Source organism: Talaromyces atroroseus, assembly GCF_001907595.1.
Source record: "Talaromyces atroroseus strain IBT 11181 chromosome Unknown scaffold_7, whole genome shotgun sequence".
Taxonomy (NCBI): Eukaryota; Fungi; Ascomycota; class Eurotiomycetes; order Eurotiales; family Trichocomaceae; genus Talaromyces; species Talaromyces atroroseus.
This window is the reverse complement of record NW_017971439.1, coordinates 727,696-744,918: the sequence shown is the minus strand read 5'-3', so window position 1 is coordinate 744,918 and position 17,223 is coordinate 727,696. Positions and strand designations below refer to the sequence as shown.

At 46.9% G+C, this 17,223-nt stretch overlaps 9 protein-coding genes across 9 annotated transcripts; 2 read left to right on the top strand and 7 right to left on the bottom strand.

Annotated features, from left to right (window-relative positions):
• Positions 1-1,878: 1,878 nt before the first annotated feature.
• On the bottom strand, positions 1,879-2,727 carry UA08_05730 (hypothetical protein; the record flags this gene model as incomplete). The annotated part of the gene is made up of 2 exons (XM_020268032.1): positions 1,879-1,940; positions 2,007-2,727. The coding sequence occupies 2 exons, from the start codon at positions 2,725-2,727 to the stop codon at positions 1,879-1,881; spliced, it is 783 nt and encodes a 260-aa protein (XP_020119364.1).
• A 478-nt stretch (positions 2,728-3,205) lies between these two features.
• Positions 3,206-3,911, bottom strand: UA08_05729 (hypothetical protein; the record flags this gene model as incomplete). Its single annotated transcript, XM_020268031.1, has 4 exons — positions 3,206-3,324; positions 3,401-3,506; positions 3,573-3,734; positions 3,798-3,911. The coding sequence occupies 4 exons, from the start codon at positions 3,909-3,911 to the stop codon at positions 3,206-3,208; spliced, it is 501 nt and encodes a 166-aa protein (XP_020119365.1).
• Positions 3,912-4,106: 195 nt separating this feature from the next.
• Positions 4,107-5,625, top strand: UA08_05728 (hypothetical protein; the record flags this gene model as incomplete). Its single annotated transcript, XM_020268030.1, has 3 exons — positions 4,107-4,176; positions 4,215-4,785; positions 4,848-5,625. The coding sequence occupies 3 exons, from the start codon at positions 4,107-4,109 to the stop codon at positions 5,623-5,625; spliced, it is 1,419 nt and encodes a 472-aa protein (XP_020119366.1).
• Positions 5,626-5,846: 221 nt separating this feature from the next.
• Positions 5,847-6,539, bottom strand: UA08_05727 (hypothetical protein; the record flags this gene model as incomplete). The annotated part of the gene is made up of 1 exon (XM_020268029.1): positions 5,847-6,539. The coding sequence occupies one exon, from the start codon at positions 6,537-6,539 to the stop codon at positions 5,847-5,849; it is 693 nt and encodes a 230-aa protein (XP_020119367.1).
• Positions 6,540-8,461: 1,922 nt separating this feature from the next.
• On the bottom strand, positions 8,462-9,212 carry UA08_05726 (Protein get1; the record flags this gene model as incomplete). The annotated part of the gene is made up of 3 exons (XM_020268027.1): positions 8,462-8,796; positions 8,855-9,041; positions 9,126-9,212. The coding sequence occupies 3 exons, from the start codon at positions 9,210-9,212 to the stop codon at positions 8,462-8,464; spliced, it is 609 nt and encodes a 202-aa protein (XP_020119087.1).
• Positions 9,213-9,551: 339 nt separating this feature from the next.
• Positions 9,552-10,655, top strand: UA08_05725 (hypothetical protein; the record flags this gene model as incomplete). The annotated part of the gene is made up of 1 exon (XM_020268026.1): positions 9,552-10,655. One exon carries the CDS (start codon positions 9,552-9,554, stop codon positions 10,653-10,655), a length of 1,104 nt encoding a protein of 367 aa, XP_020119086.1.
• Positions 10,656-10,874: 219 nt separating this feature from the next.
• UA08_05724 (hypothetical protein) lies at positions 10,875-11,386 on the bottom strand (the record flags this gene model as incomplete). Its single annotated transcript, XM_020268025.1, has 2 exons — positions 10,875-11,078; positions 11,147-11,386. 2 exons carry the CDS (start codon positions 11,384-11,386, stop codon positions 10,875-10,877), a joined length of 444 nt encoding a protein of 147 aa, XP_020118912.1.
• Positions 11,387-13,322: 1,936 nt separating this feature from the next.
• UA08_05723 (Non-specific lipid-transfer protein) lies at positions 13,323-14,760 on the bottom strand (the record flags this gene model as incomplete). The annotated part of the gene is made up of 2 exons (XM_020268024.1): positions 13,323-14,202; positions 14,267-14,760. The coding sequence occupies 2 exons, from the start codon at positions 14,758-14,760 to the stop codon at positions 13,323-13,325; spliced, it is 1,374 nt and encodes a 457-aa protein (XP_020118911.1).
• Positions 14,761-15,670: 910 nt separating this feature from the next.
• Positions 15,671-16,855, bottom strand: UA08_05722 (hypothetical protein; the record flags this gene model as incomplete). The annotated part of the gene is made up of 2 exons (XM_020268023.1): positions 15,671-16,782; positions 16,846-16,855. 2 exons carry the CDS (start codon positions 16,853-16,855, stop codon positions 15,671-15,673), a joined length of 1,122 nt encoding a protein of 373 aa, XP_020118910.1.
• Between the last annotated feature and the right edge of the window lie 368 nt (positions 16,856-17,223).

Genomic DNA, 17,223 nt, shown 5'->3' with positions numbered 1-17,223 from the left:
GGAAAGACACAATATCGAGAAGAGGACCAAGATATGTACGGAGACAGTACGCCGACGTTGTCCGGCTAAATCCAAAGATAGACACCATCTGAAGCAGGAGTTTGCCTATCTATTGACCTATTGACGCTGCAGTATGTGAACAATAGTATTCAGGTAGTCAGGAGGCTCATGAAACACAGGCTCCCCCCTTCTCGCCCCGGAAACAATGGAAGCCATTCATTCTTTCGACAATGGGTATTGATGACACAGTCAATCGGGCGTCGTGAATGGAGCCTTCCGATGCCGACCCTGAAAGGCGCGAGTAAGAGAGCCTATTGGCTGTTTCATACTTGCTGAATTGGTTGGCATGATCACCCTATTGTTGCTATTATTAATAGAAACCAGTGGGGTCGCAGCACTCTCGTCAAAACTTGGAGGACGAGAGAAGTTTAGCAAGGCTTGCTCCAGATGATGCTAGTGGCAGTCCAAGGGTTGGTTGACGAAGCACGTCGAGCGGAAGCGCTGAAACACTCGCCTGCGGCTAGCTGAGGCACAACCTGAGGCATCAAACATGACTGCTTTACATAGTTGATTATGCAAGAACGGACTGGTGGGTTATGCAAAGGCTGATAAGTTATGACTATTCGTCGGAAAATGTGCAACACATTAGACAACAAAACATCGAAGTTGCCATTGTCGGAGCGCTCTGATTGGTCGAATCCCGGCGAATCGCAGAATACCGTCAAGGCCAGATCGGGACTAGCGTGGATGCATTTCTTTGCCTCAAACCTCACTTGTTGTGCCAGCGCGCTTCGCTTCTATTCGCAACGCACAGCTGCACTGACTTATCCGTCGAGCGTCAAAGCAACACACGCCAAAATGACTCGCGGTAACCAGAGGGAGAATGCGCGCAAGAAGAACCTGGAGAAGCAAGCCAAGACTGTACGTATAGTCCCCGTTTCCCTGCAGGGGTCGAGTCGAAAAGATCAGTGAAAGAAAGGAGCCCTCGTCAACACAAAAATATGACCCGTGAATCTATCAATAGGATACTTGGCTAATCCGAGACGTCTTTTTAACAGAAAGCAAAGAACACTATGTCCGGTAACGAGTTCGCACGGGAGAAAGAGAAGGTGGCCGCCATTATGCAGGAGAAACAGAGAAAAGGTATTGAATCGATACATTTACTGAATTCGTTTTTTTTTTTTTTTTCGTTTCTCTCTAGGGCTTTTCTATTCAGCATCCAAGATGAAATACGCATTAATTTGCAGCTGGGATTCTAACATACGGTGTTCCTTTCTTTTACAGCATTAGAGAAAAAGGCTGCTGAAGCAGCGGCAGGCGGCGGGAAAAAATGACACGAAAATTGTATAGACTCGCAAGACGATACTTTTCACTTGTCTCCTCGTATATGATCGATTGACCATTCCTGATTTTGTCACCCCATATGCTCCACCACCATACCAACGCCCAACCAGGATTTCCTTTTAGAACTATATATAGTTTCCTGGCCGTCGTCGCAAATACATACATCTCTTAGCCGCGGGTATTGGGCTTGCTCGGGTTTCTTGTCTTGTGTTGTACCGTACATACGCTTGGCTTGACTTTTTGGTATTGTATGAGTGGACGTGTGCGTGGGATAGAGGAGACAGGAAAGAAAAGAGAGGTTATACATTTATCTTCTCGCCTATGATCTATTTTAGCGTTGGCGTTTTCACAATATCACAGTTAACCCTACCACATTTCCCTTTTAGAATTTTGGTATAGCATTATTTTGTTTGTCTGCTATTTCTATCCGCTGAAATATAGTGAGACAGAATCCAGAAAGCATGCCCATTCCTTTCTTCCTTACTTTGCTTTAATCCATACCTCGTTGAGAGCAATTCAGAACATATACAAACTTTATACTGTCTGATCTCCGAAAGATCGCTTCGTAGCGGCAGCATAGGAAAGCGGCAGTTGACCTGATCGAAAGTTCAAAGTTAGTCAAAAGCTTTAACTACATGAGAAGACATGGCTTAAGGACTTACCACCCACTCCTCCGACAGCACCAACACCAGCTCCATCTGGGAAATTCGCAGATCCGCAGAGGCACGCACACGAGCAAGCGCTTTTACTCTTGGAGAGGATACCAGTGCCCAACACAACAGCTGCTTCATTGGTGCCCTGAGCAGCGACAGCTACAGCGCTACTACTGCCATTACTGGCGCTAGCAGAGACAGTCGTTGTACTAGTACTATTACTGGTAGTACCAATATCTTTCTGTTCCATAGCAGCAACCCGAAAAGCCTCAAATGACTCCTCAGCGGTCGGATTAATAGCAAACACCATGCCCATTCCGCAATGCCCCGTTTGAGCACAAAATATCCATACGGGCGAAGTGGTTGTGACTTGGAATCGTATTGTGGGCGCCGGATTTAGGGTGTTGTCAAGGTTAGGCATAAATCCCGAATCCACGCCGCCTGCTAGCTTTTCGCAAGGGGCCGCAAAGGAGGACTGAGTGGCGGTGTGGTTTTCAGACTTGAAGTTAAATTGGATTATGTCGCCGATTGAGGCGGAGATGGTGTTTGGTGTGTAGACGAGGCCGTTGGTGCCGCCGACGGTGATTTGGTGGGTGGTTGTTGTACTGGAAGTGTCATTCTCGGTGACTGTTCCGAGTGCGGAGATGGACTGGTCTAGAGAAAGAGTTTTGGCAATAGCTGTTGACAGCAGAGATGCTGCAATGAGGAGTGGCCGTATACAGCGGACCATGGTCTTGTACGACTCTAATATCAATGAACAGATCCCAAGTTATGTAGCCACGGATGCCTCCAAGAGATTTTATTGATAGTCAGAACACCTGGACGGTCAATAAATCAATGATTCTTCCACTCATAAATCCATGGGAAGTGGGACATGTTTGATGCTTCGGGCTAAGACGGTTCTTGTCGCAGGTTGTGTCGCAGCCCTGTTCCATGACGGTCAGCCCTAGTCATCATCTGGATTTGGCAGTGGTACTGTGAGACAGTTAATAATTCCAACTTTCATTTTAGTTCAATAGCACAACAAACCTGTGTTTATTTTCTCAGAAGTATAGGCGACCAGACGAACATGTAGTCGAGCAAGACTTGAACAGGGTATCAATTTATAATGCGTCTCAAGGCCAACAGTAACTGGCTATCAGTAAAAATACAAAAAAAAAAAAAAAAAGAAAAAAGAAAATATATTTTCAATATGGAAAGTCATTATTCTATTGTTGATTCGCAGGATTGCCATTCGGGGCTGCTTGTCGTTGACCTTCGTAAAGCCCAGTATAGTAACCCGCGAAATACCATGCCATCATGAGATTTTTGAGCGCCGGGTCTTGCACTGTTCAATATGATTAGTTAATAAGCCTAGGCTGCAAAAGAGCCATGTATCACAATTGAGTGTATGTATAACTTACCTTGCCCTAGAAGTGCGTCAGGTACACTCGGTGCTCCCCCAGGCCCGGCCGTCAGAGGTACTGCATTGCGAACATTCGACGGGCTAGGCTCATCTGCCGTGATATCCTGTGAACCACCACGTTAGTGTTTGATCTATGACAGTAAAATCTTGCTATATGCATATATCCTCACCTGCTCCTCTAGCTTTGCCGCCTTGCCAGCATCATCCTCGATACCCATGGACTCGTCGTCCTTCTCAATATCGATGCCTGCTGCAACATCTGCGCCCTCTCGTTCAGCCCGGTTTAGAACCTCGTCGACATCTTCTCCACGAGCATGAATGCTATGGTAGAGCTGCAGTATTGGAATTAGTTGTTAAGTCAATATATATGGAATCACGTGCCAAAGGGGACTTACGTTATATTCCTCTACAGCGTCGTCCCATGAACGCACAAGTGCCGAATCGTCCCAGATCTCTTCGTGTGATAGGTCCCCCGATTTATCCTTCCTGTCCTTTTTTTTTCTCGCCATCGGGTCTGGTTTTGACGTTGTTGAACTGAACTGAATGAAGATCCAAAAAGTTGATGTGGGGAAGGAAGCAAGCTTAGTTAGGTGCTGGACCCGCTGGGCTTGGCGTTCATGGGCAGAAAAAAAAAATATCTTTCCGCACCGCTCATACAGACCTTGTGCTCTCTCGTAGATTTTGTTGCACATTGACCAGTCGCAATGGCTCCAGAAAAAAAGGACAAAAAGCGCAAGGGTGAGGAAAATCAATTTTACATTATGATCTTCCCACGTATTTGCATATATACTAACTAAGCCTGCTTCCTCTAGCTACCTCAGCCGCCGCTGTCACCGTTACAGATCTTCCCAACAAAAAATCGAAAAAGACTACTGTCACAGCTGAAAAGCCACCGTCTGCCGCTCCAAAGTCGATTCTGAAAAAGAAAGAGGAGACCAATGGCGTTGCCAAATCAACCACCGCCAATGAGCCGACACGCAAGATCAAGCCACGCAAGCGTGCGAGCGACTTTTTGAGCGATGATGATGATGAAAGCAACAAGTCAGCAGACGAGGAAGAGGACAAGTCGGTAGTCTCCAAAAATAGCAGCGGAAGGAAAGACAAGAAGGAAGCTTCCTCAAAGCCGCAAAAGGCCAAGGTCGAGGCTGAGGAGAAAACCGATAATGATGAAGTATCCGAAGAAGATGATGATCTTGATGACCAGACCGCCGAGCTCATCAAAGGATTTGAGAGTAGTGGTGATGAGGATGCATCTGAAGACGAGGGATTCGATGCCGACAAAGCTGTGCCTCGAATTCCAGACTCAAAGAAGGCCAAACGAAAGATTCAGAAAAAGCTTAAGGAGAATACCCAAACCGACGAGCCTGGAACGGTATACGTTGGGTGAGCATACGAGTCTCCCCTACTCAAAGAGAAAGTTAGGTTGGAGTCACTAACGTCACTAGACGCATCCCACACGGTTTCTACGAACATCAAATGAGGGACTACTTTTCTCAATTCGGCGACATCACGCGTCTGCGTCTCTCCCGCAATCGTGTTACGGGACGCTCCAAACACTACGCATTTATTGAATTTGCCTCTTCAGTGGTGGCCAAGATCGTCGCTGAGACCATGAACAACTATTTGATGTACGGCCACATTCTGAAATGCAAGTTCGTGCCCCAGGAGCAACAGCATGCGGAGCTCTGGAAAGGGTCAAATCGTCGATACAAGCGTGTTCCCTGGAATCGAATTGAGAAGCAGCGCTTGGATCGGGGCAAGACGCGGGACAAATGGGCCAAGAGCATTGAGCAAGAAAATGGTCGGCGGTTGGCCAAGGCCGCGAAATTGAAGGAGTTGATGGGTTATGAGTACGATGTTCCGGGTTTGAAGGCAATTGATGCAGTGCCCGTTCAAGAGAAACTGCCGGCTCCAGAGGCTGCAGCTGAGATTGAGGCTGGCGAGAAGGAATCACCTGCAAAGGATTCTACGGATGTCGTTGTCGCAAATGGTGATGACAAGGAGGCCGATAAAGAAGCCGAAAAGGCTGTTGCTGATGAGCAAACACCCAAGAAGAAGAAAGCCAAGAAGTCCAAGAAAGAGAAGGGATCAGAGACACCTGATATCAAGACAACTCCGGCCAAAGTAGCCGAGCCGGAGCAAGCCACGCCTTCAACCACGCCCGAGTCCTCGACCAAGAAGGCAAAGGCGAAGAAGGCGAAGAAGTTTGCAGGCAAGGCTTAAAGATAATGACATTCACCTTTTCTATTGTACAAATGAAAAGTTTTTCTTTTTCTTCTTTCCTCATTCTATCGTCTATAGTGCATCGTAACATGGCAGAACGGAAATATTATGAATATTTTTCAGATTCATTTCTCGGTGTGATTCTGTTTTACTTTTGCTTAATTTTTTTTCCCTACTTATTTCGCTGGAACCACCGTTTTCTCTATCCGTACTGATGCCGATCACAAACGAGACTGGCCCATAACATCTGAACCATACACTCTCTCAGCAAGCATTCGAAGCTTCATGGGCATCAGGTTATCCTGATAATGATCGAGAATGTCGTCTTTGCCCGCGGGTTGACCAAGATTTGACCATACATCACCACTTCCGTCAATGGCACGCGCTTCACAAAGCCCTCTCTTCTCGGCGTTCCACCATTGTGGTAGGACTGTGGTGTCTTTGCCCTGTTTTGATGTTTCATTCGCCATCGTCGACATTGTTGTCGTTAGTGTTAAAGAAGAAGAGGGAGAGGAAGAACTCGAGTTGTCAGTGTCGGTGTTCATTGTAGTGGACGAGGACGGCGAGGAAGAATCACCATTCATATCTTCTTCCTCTTCTTCAGCATTCCCATAACCATGATGCGCTTCGTTATCGTGATTATTGTTGCGAGATTCAGACTCGGCCAGGTCCAGAAAATCCTGGAAATCCTGCAAGGCATATTGGAGTGCTTGACTGGTGGTGCTGCTTGCACTTCTTTCCGCATCAGCAGGAGCAGCAGCAGTCATCCTGGTAGAGTTGACACTATATCGCCCTCTCAGCCGCCCACAATACAACCTCTCATCCTCCACTCGTAAACGATACGCGTCCACCAATTGATCCATGACCATTTCCTCTGACCGCAACCCCTCCAGATAGCAGCTATTTCTAGCCATGATAGCGCCGGAAATGCATGTCTGCCGGTGCCCTCTTTTCCAGTCTGCGCGCTGGCAGGCCCGCGAGCAATATACACTGGCCCGACAGCGCGAACAGCGCTTGAGCTTTTGCTCGGGGCGAGCGTTGGTGGGCTCCCTTTTTTTGCAGTAGGTGCACGTGCGAGACGGATTGCTTTCTCTTCTTGCTCGGCTTCGTTGCTCGGAGGTGGCGAGACTTTTGCTTATGATTTCCATCTATTTCCGATTTTCTGTTGTGCTGTGAAGCCCTGATTGTATGACCTAGCAGCCCTCGGCTCACAGCGGTTTTGATCGGGGTTGATATGAACTTGTCCACAAGTCAATGAAGATGAACAGAAAGGGGGAAAAAAGGTTAATTCCAGCAGTTAGTAGTATAGCTTATTATATGGTAGAAATCTATGGGAAACCAGATTATGAAGGCCCCAAGGGGCATGCCGAGTGAGGCACTGTTTTTAAGAATCCGGAGTTGGCAGCAGGTCATGTGGCCAGCGGAGAACCAACAGACGTCAACTAACTAACTAATAAGTTAGTTAGCATGTTATATTAGTAAAGCTCGCCCTGTTTGCCCAGAAAACAGTACGTAACAAATACTGTGTAGCATTCCTATTGGGCTGGGGCACGTGAGGCTGAGCCTGATTCTCCAGGCTTCCCCGTACTCTGTCTACCGCGAAGTATGCACCCCGTATTTTGCCCTACTTGGCAGCCAGCCAATGGACAGCCTCGGTCACACAGTGTTGTAGAGACAAAGGAGGCCTACTTATACTAGTACGCAGCCTGTTAGGCATCCACCCAACCGTATTCACACGGATCTAGAGCAGTGGACTGGCCGGAGACGGGTTTCACGTCGTCTTACCGAATCGGGTGATCCGTACACAACAGCATCACGTGATATGCTCGGTTTGCACAGTTTGCACGTGTACACACCATCCCAAAACCGGTCTAGCGCAGTCCTTGTGCTCCGGCCGAAAAACAAAAAAAATCCGCATTCGCAAAACCTTTTCTTTTCCTTCCTTCCTTCTCCAACTTCCTCGCTCAAAGGATCGCATTCAAAGCTCACACACAAGAGTGTATACCCATACCTCTTTCACCTCTTAGCTTTGGGAGAAAGTCCCCGGACATCCTGCTCATGTTCTTCTTTTTTAGGGAGGCATGGTCTTTCTCTTCAGAAAAAGCTGTCAGGCAATGCGGAAACGCGCCGCCATAAAAGCAATTTGATAGCGGCTTACGCTCCTATTCTTCCTTTGGATTACAAATCTTGCGACACTTGACCGTGGATACAATGGCATTGATTTGGGTTTGAAGAGAAGAGGATAAAAATGTTTTTATCGTGATTGGGGTTGCTGTTCGTCGTGGTTCGATAGTTATGCGATTGCTTGTTTGATTTGTTTCAGACAGGTAACTCAATGGGGCTCATTCTTGAGGCGAGGAAACACACCTTTTTTTCTTTCGAGTCTGTAGCTTATGGGAAAGCGGTGATTTTGGGGAGACCATTTTCCCCAACACAGAAGCCTTGTCAAAGGGGCCGGACTGAGTCATGACGCTTCATGACATTTTTGTGTGTAACCACCTCATGGAAGGCTGTTGGGGTTCGTTGTCTTGGGAATGGAGTTCGCGTGATGATATAACAATCATAGAGTCAAGCACAGAGGATTCTTGCCTTGTGTAAGAGCCGTTGAAGACCTGATTGTCAACAATATCTGATGAACATTATACAGTATTACTTCATCAAATATCTATCCATGAATATTATCTTCTATCATACATAGCCTCCGTCGGACCTAAGTGTGTACACTTATGGATTTAACATCTAACTACCTATTAATGCATTATTTCTGTTGGCCTAAGTTGTCGTAATGTCATTTGAAATCTTCATGCTACCGCACAGACAACCTTGGAATGTATCATCATTTCGTTTTATCACCAGCCGGAACAGCTTGAGCCTGCTTGTTCCCCGTTGTTTGCCCACCTCTCTGCAACGCTGCAACGATCATATCACCCACCAAAGTAATAGCAGCCGCACAGGCACTACCCCAAACCTGGTTACTGACGCTTCCCAGCGGTGCGCGTGGAAACGACAGGATCCATTCGACAGGGTATGGGAACCAGCCTGCCGGAAGCTCGAATACGGGGGTTTTCGTGTAGTAAAATTGTAGGAAGAATCGAAGTCCGGTTGTGCTGAGCCATCGAGCAGTCTTTATGGAGAACTGGAAGGACGTCTTTCTCGAATTGAGAGATCGGTCTGAGTAGATATCCATCAGTAAAAGAGAAAAGAATACAAGACAGGGGATAAAACTCACTCATCGCTTCGTATTCATCCATTGCTTTATCATGTCTCCGTCTCAACTTGGCCCATTTAGCAAATTCATCCTGTGAACTGGTTGCGTTCATTTCTCGTTTAAGCTGAACAACATCGCGCTTCAGCTCGCTGTTCTTACGAGCATCTTTCGAAATAGGGAAGGGTGATCGTAGGTAAAGGAGCCATAGCTATGTTTGGGGTTGAGATTCTGATTAGTTGACGCAAGCTCTCTTCAATGTCACGAGATTGGGTTCGGTGAGGTTTCCACATACCAGATTGTCGATTGTGCTTGCACCGATTGTGTTGATGATATATATGGCCAGTTGTAGAAAGAAAACAAGTAACAGGAGAGAAATCATCTCGAGTCGAGACTTAAGCCGCCTATTTCAGATGTCGCACAATGAAGAGGAAACGTCTGAAAAGGGACGTTTAGATAGAATGTGGAGAGTAGTGCGCAGCTCTAAGATCGAGCCTGTACCTAAAAATCGTAAGTGCGTAGCTCCATAGGGAGTTGTGGTTGAAGTGGTTGAGTTGCGATTAGAGAAAAAGATGACGTTTTAGCTTAGACGAGTTGTCCTGCAGGTGCGGCGCACGGCAGGGCAGGGCTGGTGTGTGCGGCCGACATCCGCGCGACAGCAGACAACTGCTACCCGCACAATCACCCTGTTTAATTATGCGCAAGCTCACTCTCAGTGTCAATGTCATCGTCATCCCATGACATCTACGAGACTCTACGTGGAATACTTACCGAGAGGAAATCCAACGAGGCCTTCGAGATTGAGATTGTGTCTCCAGAGCTGGGACCGCTTGTGCGAGATGGATCCTGCATTGGCATCAGCAAGAAAGCCCTCGCAAAGGCATTCATAACTGCACGACGGCGATTTACAGAATATCTCATTCAGCGCAGTCAAACACCGACCACTCTCTCAGCAGAAGAAAAGGATCAAGATCTTGCCGCCGCAACGGAGATCATCCTCCTCTTTGACTGTGAACATGTAACGGCATGCAACTGGAGGAAGCGACTGATCAGTTCTGCTTCAAAGCAAGAGTGTGCCACCATCGAGGGCAATCTCGAAAGAGAACGGAGTCTAATGACAACTTTCCTTTGTTCGCCGCTACACCGGCATACAAAGTCGCCTACGCTATGGCAGCATCGACTATGGATCCTGACTGAACTTTTGAAACTAAAGGCACAACAACAAGGTGCAACAAGCTCTTGTGAAACTTCCAACGATTTCTTACGTGAAATTTTTTTCGAGGAGTTTGATGTAGTATGTAAGGCTGGCCAGTTACATCCGCGGAATTACTATGCCTTCGGTTATATGCGCCAAGTGCATGCTCTGATGATAGCTCAGCCTGCGTCGTCATCAACCAAAGACGAATCATCAGGAATGTTAACAGGAAGCAGTGCTCTATCACTAGAGCTAGCCCTGGTCATGATTGAGCCTATGTTGAAATGGTGTTTATCCAATCCGAGTGATATATCTGGGTGGATGTATCTATTTTATCTTCTCGATTATGGTGATGATGATAACGCCCTTATAAGGAACGGGAACTTTAATACAAAGAGGAAACTGGTCATGGACCGGACGCTTCATTTTTCGGGAATAACTACATGGGAGGGCGAGAGTTTATGGACGTTTGTTGACTTAATGCTGGAAAGATTTGGCGACAGTGTTCTTCCAGAACAAGCCACGTCTGATGATTCTTATACCGGGATACCATCGAAAAGAGACGATCTGCCGGCTGCACGATGGCAGAAGACAATGAACAGAATAAAAAAGGACTACAGTGGAAAGTGAGATTTATGACAAGCTACACTGGTTCTCAAAAAAGCGTGAATTCAAATACTGCGTTAATGACATACATTCCGACTAGGACATTGATGTTTTGAATATATTCCATGAAGGCCTTTCACACCTTCACACCAGATAAAAAAGATACACCATCAAGAGCATTCTTCCCCCGATCATCCAGCCACGCGAGATGATTGCACGTATGCAATACTAACAAACACCCCTCTATATTGGGAGAGGCAGACCTTCCACCAGACTTCCAACAAGAGGCAAGTTGGACAGCATGCTCTTCGGCTTCGCTGACGCAGATTCCGAGGGACTGGCCTGTGCAGCTGGCTGCGGCTTGGCCGATGTCTGGCTAGGAGCCGTAGTGGGTACGCCAGGGGTAGGACGGAGGCCAGCGACGGTAGGAGTGGCCTTCGCAGCAGCCTGTCAGCTTGTTAATCTGGGTGAAACGGTTTATACTTGTAACGAGGATTGATCAAGTGCTTAGTTACCTTGGATGCTGCTTCCAGGGCTTTCTCCATGTCCTCCTCATACGCCGCCTCTTTGTCGGCCATGACGTCTTTAGGTGCGTTGTCATTGTCTTGGGCGCCACCTTTCAATGCAGTGGCCATGCCTGGCATGGCGCCGACATTTCCAGTGTCAGGCTGAGGGCTTGTCGGTCTAGCATTGGCGACGACAGCCAGGACGACCAGGACGGCGAAGAGGTAGTAGAAAAGATTGGAACGGGCCATTTTTGACAACCCTTTTGGTCAGTAAATGAGTGAATGGCAAGTGTGGTTTTTGAAAGTATTCTAACAATCACTTGCTGGTAGCGAGATGTAGAGAGAAGCGAAAGGAAGTACAAAAGAAAATAATCCCAGGAAAACATCCGCAGGCAGGCCAACTCGAGCCCTTTAATAAAAGATGTCTTTACAAAGGGAAGTTAATGTTCATCCCTTCGCCAAAATCCCGGGAAACTGGGAGCATACAAGGGTATCCTACCCGAGTTATTGATCAACATAACTCGTGTCTCACAGCCCATCGAGCTACCTGAGTAAAGTTTCTCATTGACGCGTGTACCTACCCAGCCTTGGAAGGTCATCGAGATACATACAAAGACAGCCTCGATATGGAATGAAGTTTACTTGCCTCCATGTCGGGGAAGCTTGTAGATGATGCTCTATGATAGAAACTATGAATGAGTAAGATATCTCCAAGGACTAAATATTAGATGAGGTTCACTTTAGAAAATAGGAAGGAGTGAAGTATGTTCCAAATATTACTATCTAGCTGGAGTAGGCGGGGATAGACTAAGTAGAATTAAAAGCGTTTCTTCTACCTAGATACAAAGATGGCAATAGTACCCTTTCTATTTATCCTGCAAACACAGCGTCCACTTGCTCCGATACATCTAAATAAACTAACTACGTATTGTTGGACACGATTATCTCATCCTGCATTCCTAGGGTCATCCGCCAGCTTCTGACCTCGATATTCCAGTCCTGGATTGAACCAGATGGGCACGCAAGGGATGTCAACACAGAGACCTAGGAACCCTTACGACGACATTCTTCACCACCAATCTAGATATACAGGAGGCAGACATTCCATCCATGTGTTTTATTAGATCTCGATAAATTTCTATGCTATGTAAGTACCTAACTAGGTATGTATGTACCTCTCTCTATTGACACGTAAGGCCCCACGACAAAAATATGTAATAATAGAGGCCAACGCAACACGAGCGAGAGCAAATTTTTATTTTTACAATTTAAAGAAAAATTTTCTCTTTCTCGGCACGATTTTGACCTCCTCCGTCATAGAAGAACGGACAGACGAGACTTCGAATATGCCTGTATATATGTGACAGAGAGTATTGTATCATGCATGTACGGAGCGTTGGTTACGTATACGACATGCCGATTCCAAGCAACAGAGGTCGATATCTCTCATTAGTATACCAGCATGTTGTTGCGTTGATGTCGTCAACCACGGCGATGGCAGGAGAATTGCGCGATGTATAACGCGTCGCTATACGCAATCGACACGAGGCCGGAGACGCTGATAATAGTGGAAGATGTCGCTCGAAGAATGTTCGTCTCCCATAAGAAGACAAAAAAGAGAGAAAAAATTCTCGCATTGAAGGGGTCTTCATTCTTTCCTAACAGATTAGTAGTGGAGAATATTGAACAGATCTCTCGCCCACTTCGCACTCATGAATGCATGTAGACGTAACGGAAGTGATGATCAATGCCATAAATTCAAAGAGACAAATGAAAACGTGTTGGAATAGGTGTATGCTATAAGCGAACCCGGCCAGCGCACAGAGCAAAAAAAGCGATAATGGTCGTCGGGATTAGAAACAAGCATTTGCTCACTCTCGGTCTAAACATTCTAAATTTGTAGATGACATGGGAAAGAAAACTCCATCTACAAGGGTATGAAGACCTTGGTAAAAATGTAGATGAGAGAGAAGAAGAAAAAAAGGGAAAAAATGTTTGCACGGAAGAGGTGGAAATAAGAACGCGGGTCAGCTTATGTCAGCTTATGCCAAGACCTGGCTAGCTTTTGAGGCCTCAGGCTGCCGTTGGAAGTTTCTGTCTACTATTGACGATGTTAACGATAACCTGCAAAATATCATAAATTTCGGGAAATAATTATACACGCTCATATTCGTCATAATGAAATTCAGAATCGAGCCAGGACCCGATCCTGGACATCGCCCTGGGCCCATTCACTGGCCCTTCCACTCAAAACCGACTTTGCTTGCGCCGCTGTGAAGCCCTTCGCTGAAACAGCAGGGTTGTAACCTAGCCCTGTAATCTGGCCAACTGCCTCAGATGACACAGGTGTTGCTTCTTTGCCATCGGCCCGCTTGTATACAGTGACCACCACTGCACCGCCCAGTCCCAGATTATGCTGGAGCACAGCTACAGTACCCTTAACCAGACGATTGTTGGCCCAGCCGCGCAAATGCCAGACTAGCTCGGCACATTGAGCAATTCCTGTGGCTCCAAGAGGGTGTCCCTTTGAGATGAGGCCACCTGAGGGGTTGACGACCATCTTCCCGCCGTAGGTAATGTCGCCCTTTTGCACCATCTCATGCGCCTTGCCGGGCTCACATAGTTCAAGGGCATCAATGGTAATCATCTCATTGGCGGAAAAGCAATCATGCAACTCGCACACTTTGATATCCTTGACGCTCACCCCGGCCTCTTCAGCTGCCGTGCGACAGGCATGACGGGCCATTTGAAAGCCCATCAAATCAATGGAGCTGCGGTTATACAGCGACAGATCATCCGTTGCCATCGTTTGACCAGCTATCAAGACGGCCTGGTTCTTCAAGTGTGGGTGAGCATCCAGGAAATCCTGTGACACAATAACTGCCGCCGCTGCGCCGTCCGATGTCGGGCAGCATTGAAGTTTGGTTAGTGGTGAAAATACCATCGGTGCTTTGAGAATTTGCTCTAGACTGTACTCGTCCTGGAACTGTGAGTAAGGGTTGCGCTTGGAGTGTTCGTGGTTTATGCGAGCAATCTCTGCGAAATCCTCTGGCTTCGCACCGAATCTGTGATTTGCGAGACACTCAATCAGTGCCTGTAATCTTACTACGTAGTTTTGGAATTACGCACTTCTCCATGTATTCCCTGCCAGCATTTCCAAACATCTGGGCAGCGCCAGGCGCATTGGTGATACCTCGTGTTTCGGCCATCATCATTCCTAACAGGCCGGTCGGGTTTTCTCTGTCGTTATAGACTGACTGTAAGCTTCCCGGGCTCATCTTCTCGAAACCAACGACGAGAACGCAGTCAGCGGCACCATGGGACACGATAGTGCGGCCCAGAGCAAGCCCGGAAGAGCCAGTAGCGCAGTTATTGTTGACGTTGAAAATGGGAATTTTGGTCAGGCCAAATTGGTAGAACACCCGCTGTCCGCAGGTGCTGTCTCCGTAGACGTAGCATGCTACTCCTTGCTCGACATCGTCGTAGGTGATATGGGCGTCAAGCATGGCTTTGACTCCTGCTTCGAAGCCCAGTTCATGGTAGTCGACCTTGCCTCTGGGCTTGATGAATTTGGTCATTCCCACGCCCAGGACGTAGGCTGGACCTGGTTGTGATTTTGGCATGTTTGCTTTTTTTTCTTTTGTTGACTAGGGATAAACAATATAACTATATGTGGGCAGCAATCAAATGACAGGCCGAGTAATAGAAACCAAAAGTAAGTAAACATATATGTATATATGTAAATAATAAGTAGGACGAAGTTGATGATGCGGAGTTGGAGCTTCGTTTTGCGGGGAAGCTGGGCCGAGGTCCCGATGTGACTTGCCTCAGGCAAGCCAACCGATGTATGTGTGTTCCCCTTAGTGTGTACTATTGACTGACTATTGATCATTGGCGTTGTGTGACAAATAACACGCTACGAATGATTTCTAAACGTGTTTCAAGGAAGCATGATGTCACTTATCAATACGGTAGTCCGGTGGTCAAGATTTGGTGAATATTCATACTTAAAAAAAATTACGGGTTAGGGCAGGTGCTTGTCTTTAGAACTGTGTAGATGTATCAAGGATAGTAAGGATTATAATCATACAACGAACCCTAGATTACATAGAAACACAAGTTGTTTAAAGCAAGATCAGCACGGCCTTTGGTCAGTAATTCCGGGTTCAACTTCTTTACAGTAATACTTCCCAGTAACTTTTCCTATCAATACAGGCCGAATCCATTTCATTCATCATCAAGCATTGTAAACTCCGCGATCTGGTATGTTACAATGTTGTATGATGCAGCCAATTCCCGAATTTCAACAACTAGATATCATGTTTGGTGCTATTAAAGCTATTCCAGCCGTAATAGTGACGAGACAGAAGAGGGCAAATCAGGAAGTAGAACTTTGGCTAGACTCAGCTCATTAAGGACATGGAACAAAGTGAGAGTTCACTATCATGCAAAATAAATCAATGGAATAAGACATTCCTCAAGCCGGGAATATTATTATGACTAAGAAACAGCGATACGAGTGCCGTCATACAATCACTCATCGGTCTCTGGCCTCGGTCTTCTTCTTATTGGCCTATGTTGTCCTCGTGCACGAATTGGTCGACGTCCCACGGCTTGAGCAACCTCCTCCGCGGATGCCTCGTTGGGAACACCAGCAGAAGCGAGCCAATCAATCGGAACACTTGCCATTCCTTGTAGCCATAGCACTGGTTCTTGAACAAAATCACTTGGTATATCCAGGTTCGGGCACTTGTAACTCCCGGCAAAGGGATTATCACCATCAAAGGTGGGCTTCCAAGTTACTGTTTTGACGTAGAAATCAATCTCGTTAGGCCTTGATTCATCCCTGATCCAACGCGCTTTAGCCCAAGTAGAGCTTCCTGTCCACCCGCTTGTCACTGTATCCTCTTTGTTGGCTCTAAAAATAATCCCATCAGCGCGCCGGAAAACCCATTTCTCAACTGCCAAGTCTGTGATGAAGTCAATTTCCTTCTTACGCCGGTCGACCATCTCGAAATCCATTTTGATGGTGGAGACTGATTCTGGAAATATCACAGTGTTCACCCAACGTGCATCAATATGCAATGGCGCATTCCGCTCCCAGAACCAAAAGTCGGTGTATCGAATTGTGATAGTCACATTTCTTGGGCGGAACCCCTCAAGGTTTAGCACTTCTTGCAGCCTTCGCGGATCCTCCAAAGCCCACAACTGGGCAAATACCCTGATACTATGTATCTGCGGTATATCCTTCCCATCTTGGATCCGTGCAAAGTCCCTCAATGTCGCCAAATATTGCCTCATTCGCTCCAGCGTGACTCGCCTTGGCGGTGCTCTGTCTTGATGCATCAGATAGAAAGAGTGCTCTGCAAGTGCAAAAGGCATGAACCACGTTTCTTGAAAAACACGCTTGCAAGAACGCAGAAGCTCCGTTGCTGTACGCCGCCTCGCTTTATAGCCAGGACGGTACCAGTAAGTGTTGCGGTCATAAGACTGGCCATCGTGAGTGATGTCTTCATAGTCGGTGAGAGCATAGGTATAAATCAGGGACCGGATCTCTGCCGGAAGAATTGTGAACAACGGGCATTGCTCTTGCAAGTTTATATTGCTTTGCAGATTAGCCGACGGGGCTGTTAGCAGCGATGCTTCTTGTGTATGTTGTTAGCCAGCATCTATGTAGACTGTATGCACGGAGTGATATGTGTAGCCACCTTCAGCCATTGCGGTTTGCAAAGTCGTTTGTCCAGTCAAACACCCTTTTTGACGCTTCAACAAGTCACCAATTTATTTAGTAGGGTTGTCTTATCTTTTGACGAGCACGGAATGATAATAAATACAGTCAAAGATCGGCTGAGGTTGATGGGCTATTTATTTGATATTCATACACCCCACAGCCTCGCTTCGCCTCGCGCAGCCCTGTTGCCTAGCCTTGTTGCCACCAAAACCGGCCATAGGCTGACGATAACAATGAACGGCCCGGAGAAGTTGGATTGGCTGGCCATTGAATCATGCAGGCATTCGCAGTAACACTATCACATTGTCCTTCATTAAGAAGAGCTGTTTTCGAGCGAGAAAGGCAGTTGGCTGCC